At 46.9% G+C, this 17,514-nt stretch overlaps 1 protein-coding gene and 1 non-coding gene across 8 annotated transcripts in view; both read right to left on the reverse strand.

Annotated features, from left to right (window-relative positions):
* Positions 1-4,442: 4,442 nt before the first annotated feature.
* On the reverse strand, positions 4,443-4,599 carry LOC144724485 (5.8S ribosomal RNA). Its single transcript, XR_013586505.1, has one exon. It is a non-coding gene; the product is annotated as a 5.8S ribosomal RNA (ribosomal RNA).
* Positions 4,600-5,637: 1,038 nt separating this feature from the next.
* FANCA (FA complementation group A) overlaps positions 5,638-17,514 on the reverse strand; it is a 158,072-nt gene continuing 146,195 nt past the window's right edge. For 4 of the 7 annotated variants that reach the window (XM_078603614.1, XM_078603615.1, XM_078603616.1 and 1 more), the window contains exons 39-43: positions 15,403-15,465; positions 13,060-13,162; positions 11,019-11,103; positions 9,307-9,481; positions 5,638-7,542 (exon numbers count right to left, since the gene is read on the reverse strand). In XM_078603614.1, the coding sequence (XP_078459740.1) occupies positions 7,357-7,542; positions 9,307-9,481; positions 11,019-11,103; positions 13,060-13,162; positions 15,403-15,465 (612 nt within the window). In that variant the 3' untranslated portion in view covers positions 5,638-7,356. Of the gene's footprint in view, positions 7,543-9,306; positions 9,482-11,018; positions 11,104-13,059; positions 13,163-15,402; positions 15,466-17,514 lie in introns of those variants that run through there. The other 3 variants (XM_078603618.1, XM_078603617.1, XR_013586503.1) reach the window with 3 other exon arrangements.

Below are 17,514 nucleotides of genomic sequence, written 5' to 3' on the forward strand. Positions count from 1 at the left end.
GGGCTGGGAGTAAAAGACTGGAGATGCAGATATGAATATAAACTATAAGGCAGCTTCTAGTTTATATTCATATCTGCATCTCCATCACTTGGAAATTTGCCGTGCAGTGTTTCGAGCCTGCAGAGTATTTCTCCAACCCCCCCCCCCCAAATCGTCACAGCTTGAGGTCGCCCTTTAGGTCGAGCTCTAGGACCACCCTGGCCGCTCTCCTCCAGCCCACGCCCCGCCCCCACACTCACCCTGACTCCCCCCCCCCCCCCCTTAGCTATATAATCCCTTGTCACAGTCATCACTTCAGCGGTTGTTTTCGCTGTGGTTGTCCCCGCCTGATGACGGACGCTTGTGTTGCGCCCGAAACGTCGTGTTTTGTTTTATTTGTATTTTCTCTGCCTACGTGATTTTACCGAAAGAACCAAGAGTATAATTCTCACCGTGACATTGTGCAACCACTGAATATATATACAGTACGAGCTTCACTACCCGGCTTCGCCCAAGACTTGGATTCTTGTCTTGGATTATTACACGGCCTACGCGGAGGGTGGGGGGGGTGACGTCAGCAGCTGCCGCATGCGGGTGACATCACAGATGTGACGTCACCACTCACTTGCCGTGCAAAATATATCCATTATTGCACCCCCCCCCCCCTCTAAATACAAAAGTTTATTTTTATACTTTTTGCATTGTGTACAGCCTGGAAGCTACCCACATGCCAAATTTGTTGCATGTCGGGAAGTATGCTAAACATTTCGAACAGACACATTAACAAATTTCCCTTTTATATATCAATAGATGTGCCTGGCGTAGTTACGTCTCATGCAGACAGCACAGTGGCGGCTCATGGTAACCTCTACCTCGAGGCCCAACTTCCCCTCCCAGCATCCATCACGCAGTGGCTGAATTTACTTTATTGGACTGCATAATAATAATAATGCAAGAAAATAAGAATATGCAACTATACATGAAAACAAATATAGTTTCCGTTTTGATTTATAAAAAATGCTGTTTTACTTGCTTCATTTCTCAATGTTCTAACATAAAATTGTCAAACTAATTTACGGACGAGTCGATTCCCTTGTTAACCTTACGCTCTTCGTGTGGCTGATGTTGATTTAGAGCAGCAGATAAAATGTTACTTTGCAGTGGTTGAGCCAAATAACTGTGTCAGAAATAGCGGGGTGGTGCAACCGCTGTGATAATGCCTCCATCGTCTTTGTGATTTGGAAAGTCGTTCGATGTTCCATGGTTCTGTTCTGGGAGACCACAGTCGCTGCACACAGCGGCAAGTTCAACATTGTTCACTTGTGCTTCAAGTGTCTGTGGCCTCATAAGCTTCGCAGTAGGTCGAAGCTAAGGATCTTCGTATCGTTGATTCTTTCACGAGGTGTTTGTGACTTGTTGTGAACTCCATTCGGATTTTTAAGCATCATTGGGGTTCAAGCTGCATCGTTGAAGGTTTAAGCGTTTAGGTCAAAACTGTTTGGACGACATCAATCGGTGGTGAGGGCTACTGTTGAAATCCTGGTGGATGGGGAGAAGTTTTACCTGAACCAAGCACGTGTTTTGTAGCTAGAATCTGATATTTGTTTGGTGTTTATGTATGTGACATATCTTTAGCATCAATTGTGTCAATGAAAAATCCAATACATTCACCTTAAAAGGAAATATGTAACACGCAACATTTTGGGCAATGGCCATTCCCCATCAACAGTTGCACCACTGCCAACGCGGCATAACCAAATAAAAAATGTATCAATGGCCTCATCTAGATTGTAAGTTTTCGTGACAGCAGGGATCCATACTCTTTGGTTCTTTCGGTAAAGTCACGTGGGTAGAAAATAAATTAAATCAGGTGGAACAACTACAGCAAGAAACAATTGCTGAAGTGGGCAAAAGTTGCTGCTGCAACAAGAGGCCATATAGGCAAGGAAGGGGGAGGAGCAAGTGGGGATAGATAAAGGGGGAGGGGGTGCGAGAACGTTTAAAGGACGAGCAGACAAAATGCGGGGGGGGGGCTGAAGAAAGTGGAGATGCGGTTATAAGGGGGGGGTAGGGGAAGTGGGGCGCTGCTGGAGGGAGTGCAGGAGGGCGAGCACGGCAAAATGCCTGGTGGGGGGGGGGGGTATGTGCTCCTCCTCCTCTTGCCTATTTGCCTGTACGGCCTCTTGTTACAGCAGCAGTCCTTTGCCCACTTCAGCAATTGTTTCTTGCTGTGGTTGTCCCACCTGATGACGGACGCTTGTGTTGCGCCCGAAACGTCGTGATTTAATGTATTTTATACCGTGACTTTACCGAAAGAACCAAAGAGTATGTATCAATGGCCTGTTTTCAAAAGACATTGCCTCGTGAAAGCCAAAGCAACTGTTGCTGTTTCCACCACCAATGGGAAGAGGGCCAGCTCAGGTCACCACGAGTGATGATGGGAACTCGGCATCGGTTCACATTCCCATTGATACTCGAATAGCCCTCCCATTGACCATACACGTATGGCCAGGTGTCCCTCGCTTCGTTAAACTTCACATCAGGGCTGTGTTTTAAAAGAATGCTGAGCAGAAATTACAAAAGATTGATATTCAAGTAATAACTGTTAAACATTTGTCATTCTACTGCTGGATGAAGGCCTCCCTCTCCACATTGTGTTGATGGAGATTCACGTAGGAAAAAATAATAAAAAATAAAATAATAATAAATGAAAATAAATCAATTAAATCACGACGTTTCGGCGGCAACACAAGCTTCCTTCATCAGGTGTAAAAAAGGCACAGCAAAATAACTGTAGCGAGTAATTATTTTATTTGTATTCTTTTTTACCTACGTGACTTTACCGAAAAAACCTACGAGTATGAATCCTTGCAGTCACGAAAGCTTCAAATCTAGAATTGATGGAGATTGTTTGATCATACTTCGCCACACGGGTCAGTGCCGATTGGTGGAATGGCAGCAACCAACACAGTTCACTTATTACTTGCCATTGACGTTACCGTGGCCAGGAATTGAGCTGGGGAACCAGGTAAGCACTGCACCACCACTCAACCTGTAGAACTGAAGGATCTACTCGGGTAGGGAACTATGGGAAGCTTCTATGATGCATTTAGAATGCGGATTTGTTGAGACTCGTGATTCACGATCCACGTGCACTTCACCGCCAACTTTAGTGCCCCTCAGTGGTTCGAGACCGAGTTTGGCACAAAACTTCCATTTGCGTCTCCTGAGCAGCTCCCACCATTGGGGACAGTCTGCCATCTCCAGGGTACACGGGGCATGATTCTCGCTCCGGTCCCAAGTCCGATTCTGGCTCCAAGGACCTGGTCATGGTTACAGCTCCAGTTGCAGCCATGGTCCCAAACCTGGTCTCAACCCTCGCCCTGGTCTCTGCTCCCCGGGACCGGTTTTAGCTCCAGGAAAGGGCCCAGGAACTGTCACGGGGCCAGAACCTAGACGAGGGCTGTGACCTGGTTCAAGAGTCTACCGGGACTGGAGCCAATGACATGTTTTTTACCAGTCACTCTTTTAATGGCCACTCTTTTTCAACCGGTCACTTTTTTTATTGCCATTTCTTTTTTTACTGGCCATTTTTTTTGACCAGTCACTAGTTTTTTTAAAGGCCACTCTTTTTTTGACCTGTCACTTTTTTTAATGGCCACTCTTCAACGGGTCACTTTTTTTTACTGGCCAAAACAAGTGGCCATTTGTTTACATATATAAAACTGGCATAAACACTCTCACTCTGCACTCTCATGCTCACATGTCCTTTGGATTGCACTGTCATGCTCACATGCCCTACAGTCAATCTACCACAATCGCTGGCCCCACCATCTTGCCCGATGTGGCAACCCTCCCCCCCCTCCCCCGCTCGGGTCAATATAATGCCTCGTCCACAGCAGTCTGATTCTCTCACCTGAAGACGGTCGCTTGTTGTTGCGATCGAAACGTCGTGATCTATTGTTTTATACCTACGTGACTTTACCGAAAGAACCAAAGAGTATGGATCAGTGTTATGTACTTGGGCTCCCATAGGGTTCAGTGCTACTCATTGGGTCGATGGGCTCTTCCCTGCTCACTTGCCATTACTGTAGGAATCCTGGTTAGTTTCTTAGTAATAAGCTTAAATTCAACAGGTCACCATGTCTGATCTGAGGTCGCACCGCGACGCGCAAGTCACGGGGGGGCTCACACACGGAGAGCGCCCGAGGGCCGGCCCGCACACACGAGCGCGACGGGGCTCAGCACAGACGCACATCTCCAGCATGTGCGAGGCCACCGGACGCGTCCACCGCCTTCAGGCCTCTCTGCTGCTGCCACCGTTGAGCGCGGCAGGCGCGGCGCCACCCGCCGCTGCGTCAGTCCGCTGCCTCTCCCCTTCAGGGAACGAGGTGCACAAGAGCGCCGCGACACCCCAGTTGCACACCACCCACTTTTGAGCAGGAGGGCGATTGATAAATGGGTGACCCTCAGACAGGCGTGGCCCCGGGAAGGAACCCCTAGGACCGCAATGTGCGTTCAAAGTATCGATGATCAATGTGTCCTGCAATTCACATTACTTCTCGCAGCTGGCTGCGTTCTTCATCGATGCACGAGTCGAGTGATCCACCGCCAAGTCGTCATTGGCTCGCAGGTTCTCCCCCTCTCCTCTCACAAGCGCAAGGCAGGGAGAAAGGGGGGGGGGGAGGGAGAAAGGGGGGGGGACTGGGGGTCCTTGACTATGCTCTTGAACTTCAGTATGACCTTCTGGGTCAAATTCTCCAAATAGATAGGCCACAAGCCCCAGATTTAAGAGAAGCATTGGCAGCCAAAGGCCTTTTTTAACATTACTTCTCTGTGGCCTTGTCTTACATATCGTGTAACAGCAAACTTGGATCCTCTGTGACTGAGGATTTTATGCAGCATCATCCACTGAGCTATGGCTGGCTCCACTGATGGAAGTAGCATTAAAGCCTCCTCTGGTCATTATTGTACTGCTTCTCGACCACCCCAGGAATTAAGAAAACATTCCCAGCTTTCCCCATCTAATGGTGCGGCATGTCTGGCATATGCTGATCCAAGGGGAAGCACTTGGCTTTTAAGGGAGCTGGTTCATCATAGACCGGTTGCATATTTAGCTTTATATGTTTTATCTACTGCCTGAGTGAGTAGGTAAAACTTCCAAGCCTATCAACAACGGCTTTCTCTACAGCTCTATGTCCTCATGGAGGAAATGCTTCGCCAAATGCCTCATCCCCTGCTGTGTTAGACTCATCTTTCATTTCTAGATAGGGCACCTCATCCAAGTCATCCCCCTCTACCCTAGAACCCTTCTTAACAGAGTGGTAAAAAAACTCCACGATAGGACGAACTTGTGTCCCTATTAACTTTAGACGGAGTGCCTCTGCTTTCTCACGTATGTTAAAGCCACTTGATTGAGACGAAATATTTTTTGATGCACCAAGCAGCAGAAACTCTTTTACATGGACGAATGCAGAGGGAGCCACATGGGTTGGTCAGTTCACCCACATCCACCTCACCCACGTCCTGCCCCTAGGGGAATAATTCGTCAAATTCTTTGATTGATTCATTACATGTTTGGGGTGTTTTGTACAAGATGGATTTCATTGGTGATCAGAGCGTGTCAGTGACCACCGCATGAATAATCACTCATGAGCATTTGTAGAGAAATGTGTGGGTGCTGTTTATTTCATGAATGCCACTCATTTGATTTCCAGTTTATCCCCGAGTGGTATTAGAAAGCATCTCTTATGACCCCAAAGTGGCCCCACAACACCAACGGGACCCGAGGCAGAGTAAACAAAACTAAACTTTTTTTATTTTACCAGGTAAGGCCCACTGAGCTATGTAGCTTCTTTTCAGAAGCAACCTGGCCACAGATCATAGCTCGACCAAGTGGCTTATCACGTGGAAATATATGGCAGGCAAATACTCTAAACGCACGTTGATTCTAAATGTGGCGGGAGAAAACCAGAGGACCTGGATAAAAATACACGCAATCACAGGGAGAGAGACACGCAAACTCCAAATATACACCAGGCGTCAGGCTTGGGATCGAACCCACGACCTTTTGTATACCAGGAGAGGTAGTTAACATCTCGCCACCATTGCACCCCACTCGGTGGGCCAGCTGAAATTGGTGTGCTCATGGGCACAGGCGGGAGGATTGTTGTGGTGCCATGTCAGCTTCTCTGCGAGAAGTGGTCCAGGGCAGCCCTTAGCTCTGGGTCAACAGCTGTCAGCCACGCCTGCAGTGAACACCAAGACACGGAAACAACAAGATGACAGGTCTTCACCTGTCACAAGCTCCTCTTGCTCAAGACATAATGAAGGCCATCCGCATGGGATTCACAGTAAAGAGGTTTTGAAAGTATTTTCTATTTTGATGTAATATTATCTTAACGTAATTTATATAGCGCCTTAACCGAGGCTCTTTACAGAGGGTTAAGAAGGGTGTACAACGCGTGTGTGTAACGGTGGAGATGAGGTGAATAGAATAAATGAGAGAGGAAGCAATGGGGGCGAGTCCGTAATGATGCATGAAATTGATGACGGTAAATGATAATGAATGGATAATGAATGGATTGAGTGAATATAGTTTGTTTTGATGTTCAAGGCCCTGAAGGGGATTGTCTCCCATACACCTCATTCATCTGCTGAAACTTACTCCGATGTGCAGCGACGTCAGTCCGTGGGTAACAAGAAAACCTGGGGGTGTGACTTGGACAAAGTTGCGATCAATAAGAGCCTTCACAGCAGCCATGAACCTCATTTGTGGAACGCTCTTCTCTAGCACATTAGAAACTCGCAGTCCGTTGAGTCTTTTGAGTATCGTTTTGAAACATATTCCGTTTCTCTTGCGTACCCATCTGTGTAGGTTATGTGCTTTTTACATGGGTTTTTTTTCTTTTTAGTTTTATTTTACAGGGTTTTTTGTTTGTTTAGGGTTTGCATTGAGTTTTATTTCAAGGGTTTTTATTCAGTTGTATATAAGTGCTTTAAAAATTCTGGTTTATTTTATCTGAAGCGAAGTGTGGGCTTTTTTTAATGGTGCTGCATACTCTTTGGTTCTTTCGGTAAAGTCACGTAGGTATAAAATAAAATAGATCACGACGTTTCGCGCGCAACACAAGCGTCCGTCATCAGGTGGGAAAGCGTGGTCTGCTGCTGATGCAGACTGTTTTAAAAGGTTTGAAATGGGTGTAGCCCAAGGGTCATAAAGAAGTGGCCGGGTCTAGTGATGTTAATGTGAGAAATTAGCATGTAAATGGGCACGGAAGTAGCGATGATACGGACGCTTGTGTTGCGCCCGAAACGTCGTGATCTATTTTATTTTATACCTACGTGACTTTACGGAAAGCTTCAAAATCAAGATTACTACGTCTCATGGCAAGACACCAATAGCATGATTTGGATTACATTTCTAACATGTAAAAAATGTGGCTGGTGGATTAAGATGCGGCTGACAAGACTTGCCTCTTGTGAGCGCGCTGGACAGGGGCACCGGGGAATGAGCCTCAAAAGCAGCTGCTTGCTCCTGTGAATCAGATCCAATGGCAGGAACTGCGGACAGGAGACAAGTTTGGTGAGAATGAAGGAGAAAAACTGAGTCAGAATACTGAAGTCCCTCGCTTAATGCTTTTTAATCCGTTCCACGAAAACTACGGTTAACTGAAATAACTGTTAATCGAATTCATTTTTCAGTTTAAAATAAGTAAAAATCCCCGAGTCTGCAAGAGAGCTGTTTCCAATGCCATCACAGAAAGCGTAATGTAAACAAAGCCAATTGAGGTCTTACCGCTCACGAATGGGCGTCGCTGATTGGATGAGGGCATGGCTCAGGCCTACTTTTGAGCACTCGGATTGGCCGAAATTGGCGCCCACGTGCATAGCGTGAACGTACCGCTCGTCAAAATGTTAACGTGAGTCGATACCATGGGGGGGGAGTCCTATGCGAGGCGAAAAGTTCACCTATAAACCGTTCACCGATGTCACTGTTAACCGAGGGACGACTGTATTACAGTGAGAATGATTGTGGCAGGGTGGCACGGTGGTAAGACTGGTGCTTCATAGCAAGGAGGGCCTGGGGTTGATTCTCAACTCGAGCCCCTGTGTGGAGTGTGTTTGTTCTGCCCCTCTTCTGCATGGGTTTCCTCAGGGTTGTCGACTTCCCCCCCATCCCCCATAGATATTGGCCAACATTTCCAATGCTATGAAAAATAAGAATAGGTTTTACCCTTTCTGGCAATACAACAGGAGTTGTGTTAAGATGTTTAAACACCAAATAGATATATTTTGCAAGGAATCAAGTCTGCATTAACCACACGTACTTGTGGTAATAATATCTGCATTGTCTTTTAAACTGATTGGCCTACACCAGAGAGAGCCTTCAGAATGGCCTTGTCTCACCACCAGTGTCAGACCAGAGAACACCAAAAGGCGAACAGTACAGAGACCATGCACGCGTCAGAGCACTCACAGCTTGGGTTGTGCAGTGATATCAAGAGACCTGTTTTGGCAGTGTCGAAGTATGACAAAAAAAATTAAGGTTTATCCAATGCTGAAAAACTACCTGCAAAATGTGTCAATTGGGATTACACATGGTATCACTGCCGCCAGGTGAACAAACTAATTCTTTATATTGGCCATGGATGCCTAAAGGTATAACATTTAAAATCAATGTTTCAGCGTTTCCACAACTGTTTGTCTAAAAGTCTGTACCATAAAATGTTTATATTCTTTGGGTCTTCGGTAAAGTCACGTAGATAGGTTCAAATTAATACAAATAAAAGAAACAAACAACGACGAATGAGGGGGAAAGCTACTGCAGTAGACGGTCAAGAACAGTCTACCTCAGCAGCTTCCCCACTCTTTCTTCCTCCTGATTACGATCGCCTGTGGTGTGATCGAAACGTCGTAGTTTTTATTTTATTAATTTGAACCTATCTACGTGACTTTACCGAAAGACCCAAAGAATATGAATTCCTGCACTCATGAAAGCTTTAAGTCAAGATCACAAAATATTTCACAACCATAAGAGCAGAGAGCATTCATCCTGAAGAACTCCGTTGAAATGCCATTGTATAAAGTGCGAGTGAGCCTCATTGTGGAGCTGGATATTTTAAAAAAATGCCAATTGGACGGACGCATCATAAGTGCGTCTGTGTGACGTCACCTTCCGGGGCCGTCCCCTTTCGCGACATCGTGAGGCTCTTGCGTCGAGTTCGAGAAGGAAATTTCACCTCCGGCAAGTCCGACGGCAAGACAACAGTCCATGAGCGGTGGGTGGACGAGTGAGTGAGTAATGAGCGAAATGGAACAACACACCGTGTCAGACAAATGCAGGCTGCCTGTGCTCTCTCTCTGCGGGGATGCGAAGAGGGAGGCGAGGGATGAGTGCATCTCCACGGCCACCACCAGGAGGTCCACGTCAGTCACAGTTGGCTGCAGAGCCGGTTCGGAGCGCCCCTCTGGCCACGTGGCCACAAGAGCCTCCAGCAAGCTGCCCAGCACCAGAAATAGTCCCGTAACGAGAGCACAAGTTCATACAACACCTTGCTACTATGACACTCGCTTACCCAGGAGAGCCTCACCTGGGTGTTAAAGAATAATGTGCATGAGTAATGCACATGGGTGATATATATGTAATGACCGAGGCAACAGACCACTTACCTCACATAAGCTTACATGTCAATGGACAGTCAGGAAGTAAATCAAGGCCTCCGATTGGTGCAGGGAGGCCTCAAAGACGATTGGTTAGGATACGAGATTCAAATGAATTGGAGAAATTAAAACGTAAAAGGCGGGGAATTAAGGTTGACCGTAGGGGCGACGATTGACAACCGTTGGAGGAGGAGGACGAGGATTGGCTGAGGGAAATGGGGTCAGCGAAGCTTCCAGAAAGGGGGCTCAGACAATATAACAAGTGAGTTACTTCTGAGACACTATAAAATAGTCGTACCATAGGTAATCCTTATTGAAGTATGGTGGTCTGTATAAGCATGCATTTAAAATTGTATTATTTGATTATTTGCTTCCAAGCAACACTAAGTCGGTAGCAATCCGAACGATTCCATTTTTTTTTATTTCTTTCAATTTCGATAGATTTTAAAATTATTTTTGGCCATTAGTAACTCTTTTGTTGGCACACGTATTCTGCTACTGCTGACAGTTGTATTTGGGAGTATTTCATATTTATTTGGTGTTCTTTTAGTCGCGTGCTGATCATTCGTCCTGTTTGCCAAACATAGCATTTGCCACAAGTGCAATTAATCCGCTACACCTTCTGTTGATAGCGTCGGTAATACAGCTTTTGTACCAGATATTACTGGTAGGAACCTCCTGGTTACACCAGCCCACAGGGGATTATTGTGTCCGTCGTGCAGGGAGGGGCTGGGTGGGGAGGGGAGGGTGGGGAGGGGCTGGGTGCGGAGGGTGGGGCTGGGTGGAGAGGGGAGGGTGGGGAGGGGCTGGGTGGGGAGGGGCTGGGTGGGGAGGGGAGGGTAGAGAGGGGCTGGGTGGGGAGGGTGGGGCTGGGTGGGAGGTGGGAGGGGTGGGGCTGGGTGGGGAGGGGCTGGTCACCCCGTGGTGCCCTTATAAAACTCAACGTTCAACCTACTCACGTCGGCTTGTGCCCGCCCTCACAGTCGGGCATATTTGCGGAATACACCACACCGCCGTTGACCCTGGCCATTGACCGAGCAACCCAACGTTCCTACCAGCTCCCTCGGCAGGAATGTGTTAATTTCTGTATTATCTGTACCGTACCAAATCTGCCTCGGATGTTTTGTTTTTCCAAACATCTGGCGAGTTTATCAGCTCCTCCTTCAATGTACGGTATTTTAATAGTTTTAATTACTTCTAAATTATAAGTGGACTAAAAATGGCAAAATGGCCACAAATTCAGTTCTGTTGAGCTGGTGGTCTTCATAAAAGCCAAGAGCTTTTATACATAAAATGCTGCGACACATATTGTGTCGTTAAGTAAACAGAGAAAGTAATGACAGACATGGAGTAGCAAGACTGTGGTCATATGATACCTTAAGAAGATCACCGGGGCTCCCTTAAGCAGCGCATCCGAGTTGAGGCTTCTCCATCGCACAAAGTCCAACCTGGACTCCACTGCTGCACGGGGAGAGAGTGAGGCAAGGTTCAGGGAACAATGTCCGAGAGGATGCACATCTAGGAGATGAAATTATGAAATCAGTTTGTGTGAACTGACCCCTTAATCTCCCCCTCATAACAATCGCCATCGCCACTAAGTGGTGGTGACGTGACGACGGCGCTTGTGCCAGGCTATGTGCACTTTATAACCTCCATAACCACCACTACTGCTCCTGTTCCCTTCTTCGTATTCTCCTTAAATGGCGACCAATCATTCCCCCAATTCATTCAATTCATTCATCATCATTACCTTCATCAATTTCGATTTCACCGAATTCACGCATCATCACGGACTCGCCCCCATTGCTTCCTCTTTCATCAATTCTATTCACCTCATCTCCACCGTTGCACACACACACACACGTTGTACACCCTTCTTAACTCTCTGTAAAATGCCTTGGTTAAAGCGCTATATAAAATATGTTAAGACAAGATGGACTGTTGTGTTGCGGGCTCGTGAGAAGTGGCAGTGGGCCTGGGAAGGTGTTCATCCAGCTCCTGGTTGACGATGGTGAAAGGCGAGGGGGAGTTTGACTTAAGGTGAGAGGTTTAAGATTGTAAATAGAGAAAGGAGTTCAGATCCACTTCGTTGAAATGTCATTTGTGATATCCAGGTCGCTTCTGAAAAAGAGCGACATTGCTCAGTGGGCCTTGCGTGGTAAAATAAAAAATAGTTTCGAGTTTAGTTTCAACCTCCACGATGTGTCAAGGATTACGGGATCCACAATATGGGCCTCCATATCACTGTGGATTCTTGGCATTATGCTGTAATCGTTATTTTACCTCAATACAGTGATCCCTCGGTTTACGATGACATCGATTAATGATATTTCAATTCACGATCCGCCTCCCATAAGGTCCCATATTTTCTAGTAACGATATGTTTTGCAATATCACGCGGCCGCCAATTTCAGCCATGTTTTCCTTTATCCATGTTTCTATTAATATTAATACTTTAATAAGTTATTATAACGTTTATTTATTAAAATTACGTATTTAAATATTAGAAACCATGTTTTTATGGTTAAAAAGGTCAACTTCCAATCGTCTTGGAACAAATTAAGCCTTTAACGTGCATTTCCAAAATTCAATTAATGATCATTTCGATTAATAATGATTTCTGTGGAACCAATTAATACCGTTAACTGAGGGACCACTGTACAGGCATACCTCTAATAGCGCTGCCGCTATTTTGCTATTCCAATATTTTGTCTTAAAGGAAAGTTCCTGCATGGATCAGCCCATACGTGGTCTTGTGGAACCTGAATCGAGGCGTCTATTATACCGATTTTGCTCACAGTCGATCCGACAGCCACGTCAAAGTATCGATTCATCGAGGGTTAATCACTGTATCAATTCATTGGCAATCCGTGGCTAGAGTAATCCCATTGGTTAGTAAGGCATCCAGCAGACAAACGATGGGAGCAGTGTGGAATTCCAGACCACAGTGGCTGGAGGAGAGACAATGGTTTAGAGCAAGAAAATCTCTGCAAGTCGTGATTTTAATTAAGCTCTAAGTGCAGGAAGACACTGGCCCATTAATCCAAAAAACATGGCAATGGTGGTCTCTGCGGAGCTGTTTGTGTTGCCTTCAGATTTAAGGTGGTGGGCGCTGGATGGTAATGTGGCATTGTCCATGGCCACTGACATACTAAATTATAAAAGACCGTCGATGACGCCGAGCCCATCAATCTCTCTGCGCACGACAAACTTTATTAAGTCGGCAGGGGGCAGGCGCTCAGACAGTCACGTGTTAACTTGGTGACAAAGTCGTCAGCTCCTTGAGAGTAACACTTTGTTCCCAGGGTGTTGCAGCGGCGCTTCGCAGCGGTTCCCACAGAGACGTCGCACAGCCCGAGCCATTTGGCCACCTGAGCCACAACTTTAAACAATTTAAATAACAAAACGAGCACTCGCCTTCAGACTTAAAGAATGAAACCCACGAGACTCCTCTCCTGCCAAGCTCCAGTGCGAGGACATTCAGCTCCACGAGCTTCTCTCTCCAGATGTCTTCTGTGAACTGTGGAGAAAAACACACGATTATTTATTATATTATTACGCTTGTTCAGCCAGCAAAGCCTTATTGAGTCTCAATACTTCTCTTTGAGATAGGTCCTGCCAAGTTTTCACAGGAGGGTAACGATGCCGCTGTGTGGTGCAATCCCAATTGAGCAATTTACAGGTAAAGTGATTCTTCAGGATGGCAACCTTGGCCAAATGCGAGTTACCGTTGCAGACTTTTAGCTGTGAGAGGAAACCAGAAAACCTGGGGGAAATCACGTGCTGAACAGGAGGGTGACATACAAACTCCACACAGTGAGGGGCCCGAGTCAGGAATCGAACCTAGGCCCTTCTTGCCCCATTGTCATTTCATGTTGCTGTGCACGGCGCCCAACAATTTGCTCCACATGCTGGGGATCTTCTTCGGTCCCTGAAGAAATATCTCATGACAGGTGGAGTGCAAAGTCAGCCATGCCCAGACAACACATGGGGGAGTTAGAGATGGCACAACCGTGATAACAAATATATATAAACACAATGCCCTTCAACTCTCAGTGATCAGTGTCAACACGACATTGGGTGTGATTCACATGTTGACAGAAATCGGTTTAAGCGTAGGCAGAGCACTCCATCTCAAGTTTGTTTTATCAGGAGATGACTCAAGAGACCAGGATGAGTTGTCATATTGCCTGGATCGGCAATATGACAACGCATGAACATCACAGCCAAGTACAACAATGAACCAAATAGAAATTAGACATAAAAACAAACAAGAACTTTACAGAACATGGATAAGATCACAGACATGTATAAACCCACTGCTGTACTGAAATATCATGGCCATCCCACAGCCCAGCATGTTTTACAAATCTACGCGACTCAATGCAACTTGTGTTGTCTTCAGCCATCTTCGATCCAAGAGTTGGCCGCACCATGGGCCATCTCGCGATTGTCCGTAGTGCTGTTTGGGGAAATAAGATGGGAGGTCCCCTCATCTTTCCATCTCGCAGTAAGGAAGCATTTTACCAGTTGAACTAGATATGCCTTTCCATCTTCACAAGCTGGCCGTTACCAAAACATGTCGTCCTCCGCCCAACTCGTGATAGAAAACATGCCCAAGTCTTCGCCGCCCACGTGAGCCAACTATTTTCAGAGTTCCTGTTGAGCCTGTCCACCTTGCGTAACGCCCTAGGTGGTACTTCAGTCACAGACTATCACACCCCTGATGGCATCGCCTCAACAGGCAATCTCTTACTTAGCTGTTCACCCCTTCACGACGTTGAGGTGTGGGTCGGACATGGAATAGGATGCAACTGGTATTGGTACAAAAAAACCCCAACACAGGCTGAGCACTACCCGACTGTGTTTATCACTTGCTGCAATACCTCGCACACGGCTGTGCTGCAGATCTGGTCAGTCCTTCTTCCACCCTACATCCACACGATCACGGAAGAGCACCTTCATCGCCATGCTGCTGCTGCTGATGTCGGGTAACGAGGCAAACCCTGAACCAGGTCTCCTCAACGATGGATTGGTCAACGCACGCTCCATAGTCACAAGAAGGCACTCAAGTGTCACCATGTGATTTTATCTGACATCCTTTAGGGATCTCTCTTACCACCACCACCACCACCCACCACCACCACCACCACGTGTTAGCTGTGAAGACGAGCCACTGGCTCTGTGTCTCATGACTGAGAGCTGGGGATAGGCCAAATCAAGATACAATCCTCAGTCTGCAGTGCACCCTTTTTGTATCGTTATTCCTGATTGGGCCAAGTCGTTTAACAGTGTGAGAATCCAGTAGCCGAGCGGGTGGCAAAAAAGGGATCTCAGAGGTGTCTCTGAGATCTGTGCTCCCATGGCCCCGTTCTCTCGCACAAAGGGTTGCACTGTTTTACAAGAAATCCGAATTGGATGCTTTGTCTCATGCTGCTAATCAGACAATTGGGATAAATCGAGGGACATTAAACAAATTCTCGTTTAAAGTCAGTATCTTCCTAATTCAGATAGGACACCCACTGGTGGCCCTGAGCCAGTGGTGGAAATTTAATTCCACGGTTGTATGGCAGGGGCCAGTTTGTCCACGGCACAACTGCTACCGACTCCCAAAAAGTGGTGCCATATTCTATTCACCCGAAAAAGATGATTGGCCGAGTTGACTCCGAATGGGGATATACAAGATCCTAGACTTCCAAGTGCAAGTCGGGGATCTGTGCCCTCAGTCCCCCCTGATGATCGCACGGCGGGGAAACTCACCCTGGAGCAGAGGGTGAGGCTCAGCGAGTCACCGAGGGCGAGCTGAAAAAGAGCCACGAGGACCTGGCGGGAGGGAGAGACGAACAGAGAGGGGCCACTGTGGAGGTCCCAGCAACGCGGTTCCAGCAACGAGGTCCCAGCAATGAGGTCCCACCAACAAGGTCACAGCAACACGGTCACAGCAATGAGGTCCCAGCAATGAAGTCCCAGCTACAAGGTCCCAGCAACAAGGTCCCAGCAACACGGTCCCAGCAACAAGGTCCCAGCAACAAGGTCCCAGCAACAAGGTCCCAGCAACACGGTCACAGCAACAAGGTCCCAGCAACAAGGTCCCAGCAACACGGTCACAGCAACAAGGTCCCAGCAACAAGGTCCCAGCAACAGGGTCCCAGCAACAAGGTCCCAGCAACACGGTCACAGCAACAAGGTCCCAGCAACAAGGTCCCAGCAACACGGTCACAGCAACAAGGTCCCAGCAACAAGGTCCCAGCAACAGGGTCCCAGCAACAAGGTCCCAGCAACACGGTCACAGCAACAAGGTCCCAGCAACAAGGTCACAGCAACAAGGTCCCAGCAATGAGGTCCCAGCAACAAGGTCCCAGCAACAAGGTCCCAGCAACACGGTCACAGCAACAAGGTCCCAGCAACAAGGTCCCAGCAATGAGGTCCCAGCAATACGGTCACAGCAACACGGTCACAGCAACAAGGTCCCAGCAATGAGGTCCCAGCAACACGGTCACAGCAACAAGGTCCCAGCAACAAGGTCCCAGCAACACGGTCCCAGCAACAAGGTCCCAGCAACAAGGTCCCAGCAATGAGGTCCCAGCAATACGGTCACAGCAACACGGTCACAGCAACAAGGTCCCAGCAATGAGGTCCCAGCAACACGGTCACAGCAACAAGGTCCCAGCAACAAGGTCCCAGCAACACGGTCCCAGCAACACGGTCCCTGCAACAAGGTCCCAGCAATGAGGTCCCAGCAACACGGTCACAACAACATGGTCCCAGCAACAAGAGCCAAGGGTACCACACACGCATTGCCAGAGCAGAGATTCACAGCCATGATCACCGCCAATGCAAGTCTACTTACTACACATGCAAAACTTCCAAACGTGCTTAAGGTTAAATATGCGACCGTACCATTGCTGAAAGCACTTCCATTTGAGAGAGCTCTCCAGAAGCACTTTTGAGAGTATTTGGGAATACTCTGCCAAACCTCTATTGTGGATGATATTGGTCGCGAAAGCCTACGTGTTAAACTGACTAACCTCTATGGGGAGGATACTTTTCTTCAAACCAGAAAATTGGAAAAACTCCGAATTAAGCGGATGAAGCTGTTGTCTTCACTGGCGTTCTTCAAAAGATGCAGAGATTCAAAAGTAATACCATATGCAGTTAAAGTAACTCATCACATGAAGTCACCTAAAGCAAATCAAATATGACATAAAGCTCGTGAATTGTTGCTAAAAGAGAGAATACAGCACAATAGAAATGAACTAAGTCCCATTTCTAAATCACTTATGCCCTTGCACGTAAAAATGGGTAAGTGCCTCTACAGATCACTGGAATATAATCGACACAATTACACAGCAATCAGCTGATAATAAAGTAACATTTTCTAAACAAAACAGTTATCAACATGACTAACGTTGAATTATCCAGCAATATGGTTTCAGTCCTGTCTAAAGGTCTTAACGTTGCTGTTGCCCCACGTACAATCTCTGTCGATGAGATAATTGCTGAAGTGGAATCAGCAGTTAGATATCTCCCCATAATCAAGCCAAGATGACTTGGCATGAGGTTGCAAAAACTGAGAACAGCAAATTGCCAAAAACAAATATTAACTTCAGTGAAGCAAAAGCCTTAAGAGAATTGAGAGAAAATAAAGATATCCAAATTCTTGCTACTGATAAGGGCCGATCAACTGTAGTGATGCCATGTGAGGACTACGATAATAAAATCAAAGATTAAACGAGACCCAACCAGCACCATGGAACATAAAACAACGGCAATCATTGGCAAGTCATCAATTCCCAAGGAGGAGCAATACCTGATCAAACCAAGGGCATCAAAACCACCAAGACTTTATGGGCTATCAAAAATTCACAAACC

The sequence above is a fragment of the Lampetra planeri genome, chromosome 20 (assembly GCF_965212315.1).
Source record: "Lampetra planeri chromosome 20, kcLamPlan1.2.h2, whole genome shotgun sequence".
Classification (NCBI taxonomy): Eukaryota; Metazoa; Chordata; class Hyperoartia; order Petromyzontiformes; family Petromyzontidae; genus Lampetra; species Lampetra planeri.